The sequence below is a fragment of the Pseudopipra pipra genome, chromosome 5, assembly GCF_036250125.1.
Source record: "Pseudopipra pipra isolate bDixPip1 chromosome 5, bDixPip1.hap1, whole genome shotgun sequence".
In the NCBI taxonomy this organism is placed as follows: domain Eukaryota; kingdom Metazoa; phylum Chordata; class Aves; order Passeriformes; family Pipridae; genus Pseudopipra; species Pseudopipra pipra.
Genome location: NC_087553.1, coordinates 6431466 through 6448921, shown reverse-complemented (window position 1 = coordinate 6448921; position 17456 = coordinate 6431466). Strand labels below are relative to the sequence as shown.

Below are 17456 nucleotides of genomic sequence, written 5' to 3'. Positions count from 1 at the left end.
GACTTGAAACTTCACTATGACTTTTTTTTTTTTTGTGTTCTTACTACTGTCTTTTTCAAGGGGAAAAACAAAAAGCAAAAAGAAACAAAGGGGGCAACTAAGGTCAGTTATGGATGTTCCACTGCTGCGAACACATGCCCACTAGAGACCACTGTGTGATCAACTATCACATTTTCACAGGTACACTCAAGTCCTTTCCTAGGCCTTCAAAATGAGGACATTTGATGGATGTGTTCAGAGCAGCACGTGATGGTCATGTACACACGAGTGAAGTGGGTTTGTTCAGCCTAGAGAAGAGAAGGCTTTGGGGTAACCTAATTGTGGCCTTCCAGGACCTGAAGGGAGACCACAAGAAAGATGGGGAGAGACTCTTTCCAAGGGCCTGGAGTGACAGAACAAGAAGGAATGGCTTCAAACTGACAGAGAGTAGGTTTAGATTGGATATTAGGAAGAAAATCTTTACTGTGAAGGTGGTGAGACATTGGAACAGGTTGCCCAGAGAAGCTGTGGCTGCCCCATCCCTGGAAGTGTTCAAGGCCAGGTTGGATGGGGCTCTGAGCAACCTGGGATAGTGGAAGGTGTTCCTGCCCTTGGCAGAGGGTTGGAACTGGATGGTCCCTTCCAACCCAGACCATTCCATGCTTCTATGATTTAGAGATTTCTTATGTTGTGTTTTTAAGAAAGACATCAGGGTTTAAGTGTTTTGAGTTACTTCTCACATTGAAAATTATTTGGTACTTCTTTATCAGATATGGCTTGATTTCTGTTTATAGTTGCTGACTTTTTTCTCTTTAGTGAAACAGAAGCTGCTGTAAGCTGAAGCCTCCAGAATAATTTCCCAGTCAGAGCCTGATGTCTCTGGACAGCCTCCCAGATGAGGTGCTTTGGGGCCAGTCACTGTCCAGAACACGAATTAAACCAGTTCTGCCCTACAGCTCCACTGCCTTGCAGGGAGAAAGGTCTTTACAAGTAATATGGAACAGTGAGACAAAATGCCTCAATTACACTCCAGCAGAAATGTAATTGATTTCATTTTGTTCTTCAATCAACACAGCTCCCCACCGCAGCTGGAGAAACTGTAGGCAAAAGAAACATAATTAGATTATCAAGAACAACTTGGGCTCCCATATTTCATGAATATTTAAAAGAAATGCATCTATTAATAGAATGAAATGATCAGACTTAAATATTATGAGTGAGGAAAAAAAGTCTTTTCAAAGTTTGGAGTTCAGATTCTGCCCAAGATCATCTGAACCAAATCTGAATCTGGGCGTTGTTCTCCCTGTAGGATGAGCTTGGGTTAGAAGTTGAAAGTGAGTATTTTGGTATGGGGTAACAACTCAAATACACAAAATCAAACCACTAAAACACTTCCCTTCTGCTTTTCCCATCCTTAATTAAGGCAAATAAAGCTACTTGTCTAACAACTGCAGTTTGAAATACAGTTGGCCAAGAGAGCTGGTTGTACTGACACAACTTTCAGGTAATCAAACTAATGCACAACTCAGATATTCAAGGGTTCATTTTTAAACTACCAAACAGGAATTAACCAATTCACCAGATCCAAGCACCTTAACTTATGTATTTATTAATTAATCCTGCCCCCACTCCAAAGACCAAAAGTCTCTTGGGTCCCCAATAATAAATACCTTTCCCTTCCAGAAAACATTCCAGACAACCTGGTCTCTACACACTGCATCTATTGTCACTGTTCTTTGTCTTTTTCCTAGTTAAGCCTCAATGTAGTTACACATCGTACTTCAGTACTGAAGAGCTTAGTGCAGATGACATGAATTTCATTGTCTCCTTATCTCCTATACTGAAAAACCTCAGAGCTTCAATCCTGAGCCAAAAAATACCATCTCTATTTCAAATCTTTCAGTGCAGGTCGAAGCTTTTATATAAAAAGGAAGGGAAGCTATTTCCTACGCTGACCCTAGGATCTCATAATCTTTACTTTCCATGGAGTTAATTTAGAGCTAAAGATACAGGCTGGCATCTGCATGCAGAACCTGGCCCAACTGAAACCAACAGCAGGTTTGCTGTTGCATTTAGCAGGGCTAGAAAATGTTTTAGTTTTGAAGAACAGCAAATATTAGGTACTGGTAAGAGTGACAAGGGATAACCATATAAATCTATCATAGAACCATGGAAAGATTTGGGTTGGAAGGGACCTTAAAGATCATCCAGTTCAAACCCCCTGCCATGGGCAGGGACACCTTCCACTAGACCAGGCTGCTCAGAGCCCCATCCAACCTGGCCTTGGACATTTCCAGGGATGGGGCAGCCATAGCTTTTCTGGGCAGCCTGTGCCAGGGCCTCCCCACCCTCACAGCAAAGAAATTCCTCCTAAGCTCTTGTGTAAGTTCCTAAAGTGGACAGTACTTAAAAAAGACTGATATATGAGCAAAATTTCCAAATCCTTAACCAATAGGTGTTTTTCACTCCTTGGCAGATTAAAGGCAAAAAAACAAAGGGGGAAAAGAGGCTTTTTAAATGACAAAAGATTTTATCAGCTTGTTTTACAGCTGAAAGCATATGAATTTGGTCTGTGTTTCATAAATGTACTGGCATATGATACACTTATGACAGCCTGCAGCCAGCTGTTGTAATTTGTTTCTCAGCCAATTCACTTGTGGGGAATAAAGAAAATGCAATGGAATTTTTTTTGTATAACATCTCTCCTGCAAACCAATTCTGGATCCATTATTTGACAGACATCTTTAATGCTCAAAAGTTATAATAACAATAATAAAAAAAAAATCAAAATTCATGTCATTACGAAAGTTAGAACCTGTCACATGAAAATGTAAAGAGTGGATCTGCAGAACGAAGGAACTGCAAAACCATTCTTGATCGTGATGACATTGTCACAAAAGAACCCAGAGAACAGCACAAGACGCTGGGAGCAGAGCAGAGAGGCAGTGCAAGATCTATGAGTGATCAGCAAATAAATAAAAGGCTGTAATAATTTTTTTAAAGAAACTGTGACAAGAATAGAAGCCAATAACAATTTGTGACCACAAGAGATGTGTTTGGGGCTGTTGAATGCCTCTGGAATGTGTACTGGGGTTTCAGATAAAAGCATTAGCTGGGCTATACACACTAATTTGTCCTGTGGATTCCAGCAGTAACTGTAACAGTTTTATTTATGCTCTACTTCAGGTATAAATGAGAGTTTTTAATGAAATGATATTTGGATTTTATTCTTCCCTCCTATGATTGCAGACTACTAATCCTTTTATATGCTGCACCGGGCTGATTACAATATAGTTCTGAAAAGTAATCAAGTTGGACAAATCATATACGAACAAAAATATCTGCCCATAGCTATGCAGCATCATGCATTGACAGGTAGACCTAAGGCAGTGATTTTATTTCAGAAAAAAATAATTATAGGGCAGGAGAAAAGGTATGCAACTTTACTATTATCATATATTAAATTGGAATGATTACCTTGATATTAGAGGGAATATTTTGTCAAGTTCTTATTTACCTTATGGTTTGTTCCTCACCATTTTGCACAGTAGTTATTTACACCAGAGTTAAGCAACAATATAGTGAATTATTCAAGTCACTGGCAGAGTCTGAATCAATCACACACATTGTTTAAGTGTACTCTGCACCAGGAGAAATCCTGTACAAAGCAATGGCAAGTGGGACTCAGAATCTTTGGTACTGTGGAGGGGGAACAAACTATAGCAGTGGATTGGGAAACAATACATACAGAGAGAGATGAAAGGATAAATACTGCTGCCTTGTATTGATGGTATGGGAATCTGGTTTGGAAAATAAAGCTGTATTAAGAGATTCAAGCTCTGACATCTCTGAACTACCCTAGTTTCAAAAATGCATCTTTTGCCTTCTCTTTGGAAATTTGGCCAAATGTGCCCAAACCTTTAGTTTCTTCAGTTTTTAGAACTGCAATTAACATTTAGTGAAGCAGCAACATGTATTCTTTCAATGTTCTTTTTCGAGCTCAGCACAAACAGACCATCCTCTGGGTCCTACAAGCATGCAGATGTATGGCAAGTGTGTGACATCCTTCTACCAGATCCAGAAATCTGCTGTTACCCTTTTCTGCACACAGTTTCTAAGTGGTGGTGTTAAAGTTGTTCTTTTAGTACATCAAACTCTACTTTAGGGGGAGTTTAAGTAGTAACTAGACCTACCGCAATAAATATTCCACTTGTCCCATTGAAGTTGTCAATCCAACCCTGCAAAAAAAAAGAAGAATGATTAGTGTCTCTTTCAATGACATGTTGCTTACAGAGGCTTGAAACAGTGCTATAATGGTGTGGCATAGACAAAGCAGCAAGGAGACACCAGTTTAGATGGATGCCAGCCCATCTGGGACAGCTGCCAGGACACCAACCAGTACCAGGGGATGTGTTGTTGGACACCTCGTTCTGTCTGCAATTTACCCATCAACAACAAGAATCTAAGCTTGTTTTTAGAAACCACTTCTTTCCTATTTCTTGGCTGCAGGAATAAAATCTGCCTGTAAACACCACAGTGTCTTGGTGCTGTCATACTTGCTGAAAACAGTCAGCGTGTTATTTACCCTCCACAGACAAGAGGCCAATGTCACGGAGTGATTTGGTTACTCCAGCTAATTTCTAAGACAAGGAAGGAAAAAAAACCAAACCATACCATTCCACTTCTGAAACCCATCCTACTTCAAGTCAGGGAAGCTGCCACTTGTGGGAGCTGGAGTTAGGAGCAGGTATCTGAAACACCCAACAAAGCTCCCTCTCCCTTTCCAAGATGGGGAGCTTGGCCCAGAGCCTCGGCTCTATCTCAGCCATCTCTGGCACACTTCAGGCTGCACAGAAGCCAAAGGCGACTTTATGTTGCCTTTCCAATTTGGCTGCAGTGTGAGGGCACATTATTCTTACCAGTATATATTTAGCTTAATGAATGATTTCATTCCAAAAGTGCAGCTGCATTTAATTACTGTGTGTCTGACATCTGTATCTGCAACGGGCCCACTCAAGTGCGAATCCGGCAAACTCAATGACTACCAACATAAACCAGAGATATTAGTTAACTGCACATAACATCATCCAATGCTTTCAAGGACCATGGAAGTCTAGGGTGCTAATAGGTTGAGTAGACCATGGAAAGACTCAAACCAGGATGTATCAGGACTACAACTGATCCTCAGAGCTCATGTTTCGAATACAGAAACTCCCCTGTGTGTCTGAACAATCAGCTGCAAGTCCAGTATTTTGCACCATAAGTATCCCAGCTCTCATTATTGCTTAAATGTGTTCTTTTCACTTGGAGACAAGAGTCCTTCCTGAAGATGCTGAAGCAGGTTTGCTGTTCTACTCCAGCACAGGTTCTCCACCTCTTCCATGTTTTCCTATGAACTGGAGCAGCTGTTTCTCAAGTGGACATTGCTACCCAAGTGGAGGGAGATTCCTGACAGTACAACAGCCCCAGCTGCATCAAAAGGCTCTCGGTAGGGAATGGTGTATCCATACTTACTGGAAAAGGCTCATGCCAGCTGGCTCCCACAATGGATGGCCTGATGATAGCAATGTTCAAGTTTCCTTTCTCTTGCTGAATCAGGTATTCTGACAAGGCTTTGGTGTAGGTGTAAGTGTTGGGCCATTCCCCAAGCAACTTGGGTGTGATGTCTTGAATGATGGATTCATCCAACCACCTGTAGGAAACAAGGAGAATGTCATTATCCATCATGCAGAGAGAGAAAAGACTTTGGCAAGAAAGACTGGTGAGACAGGAATCCTGACCTGAAACAGAGGTCAAAGCCACTTAAGGTTTGGAGTTAGAACAGCTCTGTGGGAGAAAGGTTATTTTTGTGTTCAAGGTGCAAAATAAACCTGGTGAGCTTCACACTGCAACATCCAGCTCAAATCCAGGTACCTGTACAATCTCAATTAGAGCAATCTCTTGCATGCTTTATGCTTCACTGCAATCTGTAACATAAATACAGCCTGATGGAGCTCTCCAGCCAAGCAATCCCACTAGGTAGTGCTCATCCTTAGCCAACACAATGTATGCTCCCAAGTACATTTCAGGAGATTCTGGGTAGCCCTGAGTTACCTGGTCACGTAGCATTTACAAAGGTCTCAACAGCTGGAACAACATAATACAAGGATATTATTCCAGCAGCACAATTTACAGTGTTAATGTTCCTTCTTACAGGTTTTCCAGGGGTTTGTTCACACAGAGCAAACACTGAAACTGATGGTGCTTTAAAAAACAAACAAAGCAAAAGAACCCCACCAAATATTTTTTATTTTGTTTAAGGTATGCAAGTACATAATCCATCAGAAGTAGTTACGCATATACCTTTTAAAAAGCAGCTCTTACCACCCTGGCGCTGCAGCAGGGGCCTAAATCCCTAAGGCTCTTCCCTGGCACACCATCAGGACTTCACAGGTCCTGCCAGCATCTGGGTCTAAAGGACAGGAACTGGCTGTGCTTCCAGAGCCCTCACACCGCTGCCAATCCCCGACAGGCTTCCAGCAGTCTGGTGTTACACCACAGAATCAAAGATTAGCTCCTCTAATCCAATTTGTAATTAAGTCAACGGACTTACAGTTCAGTCTGAATGGGTGCCCTCTTCCCAGGGGCATTGCAAGGATACTGCTTCCTGCAGATCCTCACTTCACCCCTCCTTGTCTTGAATTTCAGGAACAGGCAGAGGTCAGTGGGAGAGAAATATGGTGCAGATTGTCACACCTGAAGAATTACTGGATCACATCAACTTAACCCTGCAAACACCTGGTGGCTCAGGTGGCACAGCACTTTTCAGATTGGCTCTCATTAGGCACAGATGGAAATATTACAGGAAAACTGTTGCATGAGAAAACATTGATTCACTGAAACTGCTGAACAGTCTGCAGGGGAGGGTTGAACTCAGTGAATCTCTCAGTTTTGTAATGAGTTAACAAGAATATGACAGTTTTAATATATAGAATTTTTTTTTTTAAATAAAAAAGCAGTATGGAGGCACAAATACTTTCCTTTGCAAGTCTGGTCCCATGCTTAAGAAACAAAGCAGGAAAAGTGTTTAACCATAAAATATGAAGTTTTACTTGAAGTTTACGAAGAGGTTATAAAGCAGCACATAATATTGACTTAATCTGGAAAGCCTGTTCAGGCAGCCACTGAACCTCAGGGTCTCAGCTAAATTGCCATTGTTTGAATCTGCTGAGTAAATAATTACCAGCCTACCAAAAGGAGGTGACTGTTTCTGCAGAGCCTCGAGGAAGACTTGTTTCATTTGGGAACTCAGATTAAGCTGCATACAAGTCTTTTTTTCCTTTCTATTTTTTTTTTCCCCTGTTGTTTTGTGTTTGGGGTTTTGTTTGTTTGTTTACTTTTTTAATTTAATAATATGGTCTTACAGGTGTTCATTCTCACAAAGCAAGGACAGGTGTAGAAACACAAGGAGAAGCGACTTCCCCTTGCCTCCATCCTTCCCTCAGGTCTCTGCATTATTTTAAGTGGTCATCAAGAGGACCTGTCTCAAGGGTACCATCCTGCCAGGTGAGCTGATCCACCAGCACTGCCATCACAGGAGCTGAGCTGACAGTTCAGTCAGGCGAACGCTCCTACCCTTCTGTGACCTACTTTGAAGATTTTGAAATGCCAACTCACAAAGCCACTACTTTTGCTCACTGCTGCAACTGCCCCCTAGATACAAAAGATGCAAATCAAACAATTGCTAACTTCTCCACGCACCAAATTACTCTGCTGTAGGAAAACATAACTTTCTGTGTTAATCACTTCGCATTAATACGACTGTTTCTTGTAAGTGATGACTGATCCGTAATTTCTGCAATAACAAAACCAGTTCTGCTTCAGCCTACAGTTCTCCGTGTGCCGTGTTCCTTACCTCAGCACACCCTTCAAAGCTGATTTCCTTCAGCTTTAGATTAAGGCAAACCATGCTTGATGCAGCAGATTATATGTTTCCCCTATTGGCCTGGCAGCACTTTAGAAGTGTGACTTTTGGTTTACACAGCTTAAGCCCAAGGCTTTACTTGCAGGTTAAATATCGAAATACAGAAAACCCAAGATATAATAGGAGGATAAAAACAGAAAAAGAAACAGCTGGGAGTCCTACTTGGGATTTCAGCTGAATAAATAATCATAAGCATATATCAAGTGCACGGCCAAAAGTGTCGTTAAATGGATCTGTTATTGCACCCAGTTCTATGATTATCCCTCTTAATGCACTTGCAGAAGAACACTTTAAGACAAGGGTTGTTTGTGAAAGGAATCTTCCACAGCTGGTTGATGCAAAACATGACCTGTATTTCTCCCCTGCTTTTTGAAGCAGTTTATAAGTCCTCGTCTGCTCCCCCTCCCTCCACTTGGAAGGTAACATTTTGGTATCTGTTAATCTCCTCTCTCTAAAACCTTCTGTGCCCAGACATCCACACACTATTTCTTTCACTTACATGATGAGTAATAAAAGGTGCATCTCTCCCATCTTCTTGCAACCCTGCTTCATCTTCCTTTGCTTTCTCCAAGCAATCCTCTGCCCTTTAGAACCTCATAGTTTTCTCAATCCCGTTCTGCCTATGGTATGACACCCCAGAACCTTTCCCTGCTCCTTCTCACACTCTGCAGCCCCATGCATTTCTTTCATCCACTGCCTTTGATTTGCAGAACATCTGCCAAACCAATGACCCTGGAAAGAGTGATTTCCAACAAGGCCCACCTGGTGTCTTTGCTGTGAGCAACTATAATGCTCCCTGTAAACACTGTAAGGAAACAGATGCCATCCTAGCTGAGGGCACACTGTGATTTCTGTCCCACTGAAAGTACCAGAAGTTGGTCAGATTCTGGAGTAGGGGATGTAGGAAAAACAGTAAAAAAAAATTAAAAATCTAATTAAAAAAAACCCTAAGAAAATTCATCTGTAATTATGTGGCTAAGAAAACAGAACTACCAAAGAACACATCTGAAAACCCATCCTTTGTCATTTCAAATATCATCCTCTCTGCTGCACATGCAAGCTATGATAAGTAAATTCTTAGGGTCTCATATGAAGCAGCTGAAGTAGCAACCTCTGAGGTAGCCAGGTCCTTCTGCACGTTTCTGATTAGCAATCAGACCTGTGCTGGAGTCTTTTTTTGTCTGAGACATCAACTCCAACTGTTTTCAAAGTTCCAAGTGATGGTAATTCTTGGGGCAGTGAAATGTAACAGTGACAGTGATGAACTCCAAGGGACACTGTAAAACTGAGGCAGTAGGCAAAAAGGTGATAGATTAGCTTCACTGTAAATAAAGGTTAAGTAGTGCATTTAGGGGAAAGCAGTCTATCAAAACTGGTCTTAGAGGTTGCTGAGCTCAGAACCGGCACTTGTAGCTCTGCAAGAGCTCTGGAATCACAGCTGACAGCTCCATGAAACCTCCATGGCAATATCCAGGCTGGTGTAGTTACCCTAAATATAAAATACCGAGTGCCACTGTTGAGGGCAAGATATTGGGCCAAGCAGTCCATTCTCTAATGCATAAGGGCATTTCTTATGTTTTTATTGTGCTTCACTTACTGAATAAATGATAAATGACAGATGACTACTAGCTGGAAGTAAGTATATCCAAGAATATGGGCCACTAGAGAAATTCAAATAGAAAATACTGGTTTGTACTAAATTTTCTGGAGTAGCTCTTAGGCAGTGAAATAATTTCTTTAGACAAACATTTATTTTTTTTTTTTAATAAGGAATTAGCAGTTCTCCTGGTGGACATTAATTAATCTCATCTCCTATTACCTTAAATCAGGAAGAAAGATTTTATGCCAGCTCTTGGTGTTAATTAGTTCACAGATCAGTTGCTTATAGCACCCAAGTGGAATACCACTAGAAAATTCATGAAAACACATTAACAGCTGTAGGAAAATTCTTGAAAGGGGAATGTTTCCTGGGGCCTTTATCAGCTGATTTTGTTATTCTTTCTAATTATTCTTCATTTTGGTAAATTCAGTTAAACAAGAGTTTTTGTTGTTCCCTCAAAGTCCTGGATTCCAAGTGCCTCAAGTTGCACTAGGGGAGGTTCAGGAAGAATTTCTTCATGGAAAGGTTGTTAAGCACTGGAAGGGGCTGCCCAGGGAGGTGGTGGAGTCACCATCCCTGGAGGTGTTCAAGTAATGACTGGACGTGGCACGCAGGGCTATAATTTCATTGACAAGGTGGTGATCAGTCACAGGTTGGAACTCAATGATCTCAGTGTAGGTCTTTTCCAACCTTAATGATTCTCTGGTTTTCACACTGAATTCTCTAAAAAAGCCTGTTTCTGACTCATCCCCATGTAACTCCAATTTAATACCACAGGATTTTTGAAATGAGTGAAAACAACATTGTGAAGCTGAAGAGTAAAAAAAAATTATATAAGGCATATGCAAAAATTCAGTTCTTTCTAAGGCAGCAACAGGGCTGCATGTTACAGAAAGCAGCAACTCCATTCCTGGCAGCAAATACACTCCTTTGTGTGCAGAACTTAATGTTGGACCCTCATGAAATCAGAGTCTTTAAAAAACCACAAAGAAACAGCAGTAACAGCAACTACGAACAGAAATCCCACCCGACAGGTGGTGTGAACATTCACAGGTCTGCAAAGTGGGGTGATGCAGTTCCTACTTACTCTACTAAGTCAAAGAGCTTCTTGGGCTCGGCGGGGGGTGGGTAGATGATCTCCTCGATGCATTTCCGGACACAGTTTGCATAGGCAGTGGAGATGTGGATGAAGGCCTCGAGGTTCTGCATCTGCCGGGCCAGCTCCAGGAGCCGCTGCGTGCCCATCACATTCAGCTGCAGGGCGTGTCTGAGGAGGGCAGGGGAAGCAAACAAAATGCGTTTCACTGGAAGGAATATGCTAAGACTGAGCCTTATCCAAACCCCATGAAGGAAAGGGAAGTCTCTGAGAGAAGTGGACACAGCAGAGCAGAAAGCACCAGTGAAATGTGAGGGCTAAACCAACTTTCAGAGCAATGCTGCTGGCTCTACTGTTCTGGACATGGAATATCTCTCACTTATTTTTACTCAATTTGAAGGGTCAGAATTAACACTTCACTAACATCTCTAAATCTGACATATTTGCCGCCCCTTCGTGGAACAACTATTTCTAACCACTGAGGCATTGTGGTTCCTCTGGTACCCATTCCACATTCTCCTTAAGGGACTAGATAAACACATGGTTTCAGTAAGCAGCAAAACATCCTTGGGCCCAGAAAAACATATTCATAGGTTGCCTGGCTTGGAAGGGACCTTAAAGATCATCCAGTTCCAACCCCTCTGCCATGGGCAGGGACAGCTTCCACTATCCCAGGTTGCTCAGAGCCCCATCCAACCTGGCCTTGAACACTTCCAGGGATGGGGCAGCCACAGCTTCTCTGCGCCAGAGCCTCACCACCCTCACAGCCAAGAATTTCATCCTAATATCCACTCTAAACCTACTCTTTCAGTTTGAAGCCATTCTTAATCAAAGAAGACACAGTTAAAGATAACAGCTTAAATTCCCCAGGAGTGGAGAACTGATAAGCACATGAGAGTGTCCTAATTAGCAAGATTGACCTTCAAGCACCCAGCATAGATAGAAGTTGTCCTAGAGACTATCTGCAATGGATCTCAGCAAATAGATGTACAACTCTGCTGCACACTTTGTACTGGAAGAGAGACACTTTCCTGCACAGAAGGGACAAGGTTAAGGAATATGCAATCTGTTCAGCCCAGGAGTAGAAGCTTTCAACAACATGTACAATATTATGAATAAAGCTATCAAGTACAGTGTATACTAACAAAGTTAATTACCTTGAAGATAAACTGTAAACAGTCCAGAGAAATGCAAACAGAAGCTAAGAGAATGATTAATATTTGGATCACATTATCTAAACCCAGAGATACTTTTCTTTTTACATGCCTCTGTTAAAGAATAGCGTTTTCTATACAATTCTATTTCCTTCTGCCCTTCTGGCAGGATGGATACTTGTACTTTAGCTACCCTTCATATGAAAGCTACTTTTCTGTGTACATTTCTGTTTGACTGCATCCCTTCTGAGAGGGGGTGAACAGAACTGTGCTTATAATACAGGCCCAGCATGGATTTCTGCTGAGATGTTCAGAGTTCCTTTAGCCTTCTAAGGGAGTATCATCTAACCCTCTAACTCTTTATTTATTCTATATATATCTTAAACCAGCATCTACTAATATTTCAATATAACAAAATTTCTGAGGTTTCTGCCCTCAAGAGTTCTATCTGGATAATTCTCTAAATGTTGATGCCAGTAATTCACTTAGTTTCTTGATTGCTGATTTTCTCATATCTTGATAACACTGCTTTTTCACCTCCCTTATCTACTGGCTTTACATATTATGTGGTAATCTCTGGACTTCTGCCATGTTTAAAAAATAGGGTTTTTTTTTTTTGGTTACTGTCAAGTTGCTGCTTGAAATCCTTTTATGAGTAGCAATATTGTGCTTTCACATTTCACTTGCTAGAAATTTTACCCATCTGATGTATTTTGTTATTTAGACAGGAATAGTTTGATTTGAACAACTTCTCATATTTTGCCATTTAATCACACTGGATTTTCCTTGTTCTGTTGGAGAGATTTTAACAGATCACATGCAATCAGTCTTTAAATAGCTTCTACACTTCCTCTGAGCTGATGACCATTTAAACTTTTAACTTCTTTCTAGCTATCCTCCTTATTAAAACATAGTTTCCCTTTGATGTTTCATGCCATTAAGACATATTTTTAAAGCGTGTTTATTTGTGTATTGATTTAAGAACATTTATGGCTATTAATACAACGCTTTGGTACTTACATCTTGAGTCATGTTGTACACATGGCTCAAGATTACATCAAGGGATGCTTCCTTTCTGGTGTTTCTCTAATTATTTGTTCTAAAAAGCAAATACTTTGTGGTGGACATAGTGGATATCTATTTATCCTATGTACGAGCAAATGAAGATTGATATTAATAACTGTGTTTTCTACTCCATAGCTTTAGTGTTTGTCAAAAAAACTATGAAGATTTAATAATTCAGATCAACCACCACAGTTTGTTGAGCTGTATAGAAGCACTTACACATCTAATCTTGGTTTAGTGGCTTATTTCTGCTGTTTTTTCTTAATGGAAAAGCCTGCCTGGACAAGCACTCCCTGGGGAAATCCTTCAGAAACCCAGCACTTATTGTAAACAGTTAATTACACTGAGTGTTGGCTATTTTAGAGGCTATTTTCTCAAACCACATTTCATTTCCCTCTCCAGTTAGTCAGTGACAAGAAAGGCCATTAACACTTGCTTTAGAGACAGATGCAACATAGTTTCACCTCAAGCTGTCTCCAGCTCTGCCAAAATATCTCCCTCTTGACCTCAAATACACTCTTCCCCACCCCAGTTTTAGGTCATACTTAACTCCCTTACTGTATTACAACCCAAGCTTGTAGTACTTCCTTCTGCTCCCATGGAAATCTGCCAAGATACTTCACTTTTGACGTGCACATGCACATGACATTTTCAGAGCATTTACGTTCAGCCCAGAAGGACGTGTAGCACGAACACCTGAGAGGAGAATCACCACTGCAGATACAAAGAGATGCTCTGAACAGTGTGTCACGGGCTGTTGTGCATTCTGAATCACGCTTAGCAAACACAGAAAGCAGGACATACTTCAGGGGTTCATCAAAGCGAACAGTGGCTGCACAGTGGAAGACAATATTGACCCGGGTCAGAAGCTCCTCCTCGTCTTCAGCACTGATGGCCAGCTTGGGCTGAGTGAGTTCAGCATTAATAGGCTTAATCTTCTCGTGGAAATTAGGGCAATCTTCTCGGACCCTGTCAAAGACCTTGAAGCACAAACAGAGAGAGATCAGGTACAGAATTAGGCTACTGAGATCGCTTTGATTAGTTGCCAGTCTGATTACATCAATCAATGAAACCGGCACAAAAGAGAATGCCTGTCTAGGAGGACACAGGTGAGGTGATAAAATAGTTAATTCATTTGTTCCCTCCTGTGGGAAAACCTCATAGGGAAGACAGAACAAAGTAGAGCAGGTAGTGCATTGCCCTGAAAAGGTTATTGAATCTTCTCTGGACCACTCACTTCCTTGGACAGCCACTGACATTCCTCTATCTCCATGTCTCCTGCAACCACCTGCTATTTGACCTCAGGGGCTGCCTGTAGGACCCTTGCAGGAGCTAAAGAGCAGGAGGGCATCGTATGGAGTGGGAAAGCCTGTGCAACATTTGACTCAAGCAATTTTCGGGATGGTTCTGGAAATTACTTGTGGAGAGGAGGGGAACAGGGCACATTCTCGCTCCTCCTCTTCCTTTGCTGTCCCTTGTCTGCTGTCACTCTTTGTTCATGTCAGAAGAGTCCTGTGGGGAACTGCCTTGGGGATAACAGTCCAGCAGGTTTGGGTGTCCTGTTGCTCACACCATGAAAGCAGATGGCTACAGCAACGTCCACCTGGAGACCTTTTACTCTGTAAATATCACAGGAAAAGAAGATGAAGCCTGAATTTCAAACCACTGTGAGTTTTCTGGAGTAGGATTTCAAAAAATCACCTGAAGTTTTAGAAGCACCTGTTCCAAGGGTTTTGTATTGCTGCCCAGCATTATTATATTCGAACAATTTCAACCAAAAGAAAAGTAGCCAGTAAGTCCAAAAAGCTTCCCCTTTTCTTTTTTTTTTTGGGGGGGGGGGGGGGTTAGGGGACAAAAGAATGACAACACAAAAGGTAGAATGAATAAATAAAATAGAAAGGCTGCAGGATCTGAAGAGGTACAATCTAGATTTCAAAGGATAATCACACTTCCAAGGTAACCACTGTACCAACAGGAACAACTGGGAGAGATTACTGGGGGATGATGCAAAGGGTGCACCATGCCTTTGGGCACATTTTAGAACTGTCTAGATAAGCATTGCCAGGAAAGGGAGGGAATAGCTGAGCTTGTGTTGGGGCAGGAGGGTGGACCAGCTGACTTCACAGTAGCTCTGTGGTTTTGGGGTGTTTCCTCTACTCTGTAATTTGCTCACCAGTACACTGAACTTGGAAATCTCTTTACTACCATTTCCTCTTGTTTTCCTAGAGATTGTTCTGTCTTCGATTTGCCCAGTACTTATGTAAGAGCAGAAATTGTTACACATAAATTAAACATACTAAAAGACACATGAAAGATTAAATTGATACTAATAGCAGTACTTTCCTGTTTGACTAAGGGATTACCATCTTTCCACTTATCTGACAACCAAGTCTAGATAAACCTTGAGGTTCTTAAGGATAAAGAGATGATAATAAAATCACTAGCCTTCCCCATTAGGCACCACAGTCTGTACTTGACTTCATGGATTTTAAATTGACACACAGCTGCACATCCTTCCTAAACCAGAAACTTGACCAAGTTAGAAGTCAGGACACGATAATGTCATTTCACTGCTCTCAGCTGCACCTGACCACACACACCCTTCACCAGCATGGCTAGGCCAGAAAATAGATTTCTAGACACATAAAGCTATTTATGGGCAGAACTGTTGGTGAAAGCTGGCTGGACTGTAGGAACTGAATTCCCAGGCACTAGCAGCCTCGACGTCTGTAAAAAGCTTGTTTTCTGACAAGATGCTGTACTGGCTCTCCAAATACGCATCATCCCATGAGAGATCGCACGTGAGCAAGCCCTGATGGGACACAAAATGAAAAGGCTTCTCAGAGAACCTATGTGAGACCAAAGCTATCTTGTGGGAGTTTTAGAAGCATTTGTTTGTATTTGTTTGTTGTATTGCAAAGAGAGCGTAGAACTCCACCAAATGAGAGTGATTTTCTACTTGTTTTACTTTGGCATTAATAATGCAGAGAAAGAATGAATCAGCCCTCTCACCATTTCAGTCACAGCATATAAAAAGAAGAGTAGTATTTCTGCAGTGCTTTGCTCGAGTTTGGACAGTTATATTCTGCCCAGATGCCATCTCCTCCTGACATTCCTACTGCAGATAATATCCCCTTCAGTTTCTGTGCCTACTGTTACCACGTGCCACTCAACAGCTGCAGTTTTTCACCCTCTCCAATGATTCAGTGCATATCTCTGAAGGATGAAGGCAATTTCTGAATACAAGCTCACCAGTCAGCACACTGCTTTGGAAACCTTCTGGGCCACAAGAACATTCAGTTCACCAGCACCATTAAATCAAATAACAGGAGCAGCTGTTTAATCAAAGCCTGCTGCCTCTTCTATGGAATCTGAAGATTTCAGACTTGTCAGTGCTTTACAGGAAAGTGCAAAAGGATTTAAAGACAAAGCAAATTCAGCTTATTCTATATTGTTTCCTATAGTTCAGGAAGTACTTAACATAAAGTGTATGCAGGTAAAGTGTAATTGCATCTCTAAATTCTGCTCATCCAGAGCATAAATAACAAATCCCTAATAACTGCATGAGACCTAAGGATTGTTCTGTCTTTTCTTTTTAGAAGCCCTCTGCCAGTATAAAATACATTCAATGGGCAGAAGTGTACTGGTATGCTGTACTGCTGGAACTCCATGAAAACACTGGCCAAGTCAGCAGTACTTCCAAAGGGATACAGGAATTGTCACAGAATTATAGTGAAGAGAAAGGTAAGGTGTTTGCTTTCAAGTTGTCCAATATTAATTACACTGAGGGAAATCAGTAATAACGATGCCCTGATTTCAGTGTCTTTTTGAGCAAGTTAATTCATGCCGGGGCAACACTGCTGCCTTGCTCAAACCAATAAATGAATCTAATAGCTGCTATTTTTATTTTAAACCTCCCAATAGGATGCAAGTTCAGCATAGGCTGTGCTGCCCCTCAACTGAGACGAGAACTTCTTGTTTCTTATTTTATAATCAGGCAATTCTCATCTATAATAATAATCTAATCTCTCTGTTTTCACTTTATATTGTCAAGCCCTTATTGTGAAAACAGGACATCTAGAATTTCTCCCAGCATTCTATTTGAGTGTGTTTGATGGCCATCTCTTTCCTTATTCCTGCCCACTTAAGCTGTGACCTCCCTTTCCAAAGGACATCTGCAGCTCTCAGTGTTCTCTGCTCCTGCCTTACAGCATATAACAATTCAGAGAGATTTCTGCTTACCAATCCTTCAATCAGAAATTTTTCCATACCACAAAGACAGAAAAACCTCAAAGAAAGGGCAAATTGCACATCTATGGAAAAGCACAGATGAAAAATAAAGGAACCACTGAACGTTGCAAAATACCAAAGGCTTTGCATCTTCCTCAGGACACAATTTCAGTGAAGCAAAAGCAAACTAATGAAAGTAGAGTGCCTAAGCCATGGTCTACTTTAAAAAGGAACTTGTAGGAGTTTGGTCTTATAACTGCCTTTCAAAGGCATGGATAGTCTTTTTTTTTTTTAGACCTATCAGTCCTCACCCCTAAAAAAACAACTTACTGTAAGAGGCACCATATGCAGGAGCAGGTAACCTTTTGT

General features: G+C 41.3%; 1 protein-coding gene across 4 annotated transcripts in view; it reads right to left on the bottom strand.

Moving 5' to 3' along the window:
• Positions 1-17456, bottom strand: part of LOC135414032 (fatty acyl-CoA reductase 1-like) — a 135692-nt gene that overhangs the window by 22533 nt on the left and 95703 nt on the right. For all 4 annotated transcript variants that reach the window (XM_064654277.1, XM_064654279.1, XM_064654278.1 and 1 more), the window contains exons 3-6: positions 13662-13837; positions 10630-10809; positions 5494-5671; positions 4173-4217 (exon numbers count right to left, since the gene is read on the bottom strand). In XM_064654277.1, coding sequence (XP_064510347.1) covers positions 4173-4217; positions 5494-5671; positions 10630-10809; positions 13662-13837 — 579 coding nt within the window. The remainder of the gene's footprint in view (positions 1-4172; positions 4218-5493; positions 5672-10629; positions 10810-13661; positions 13838-17456) is intronic.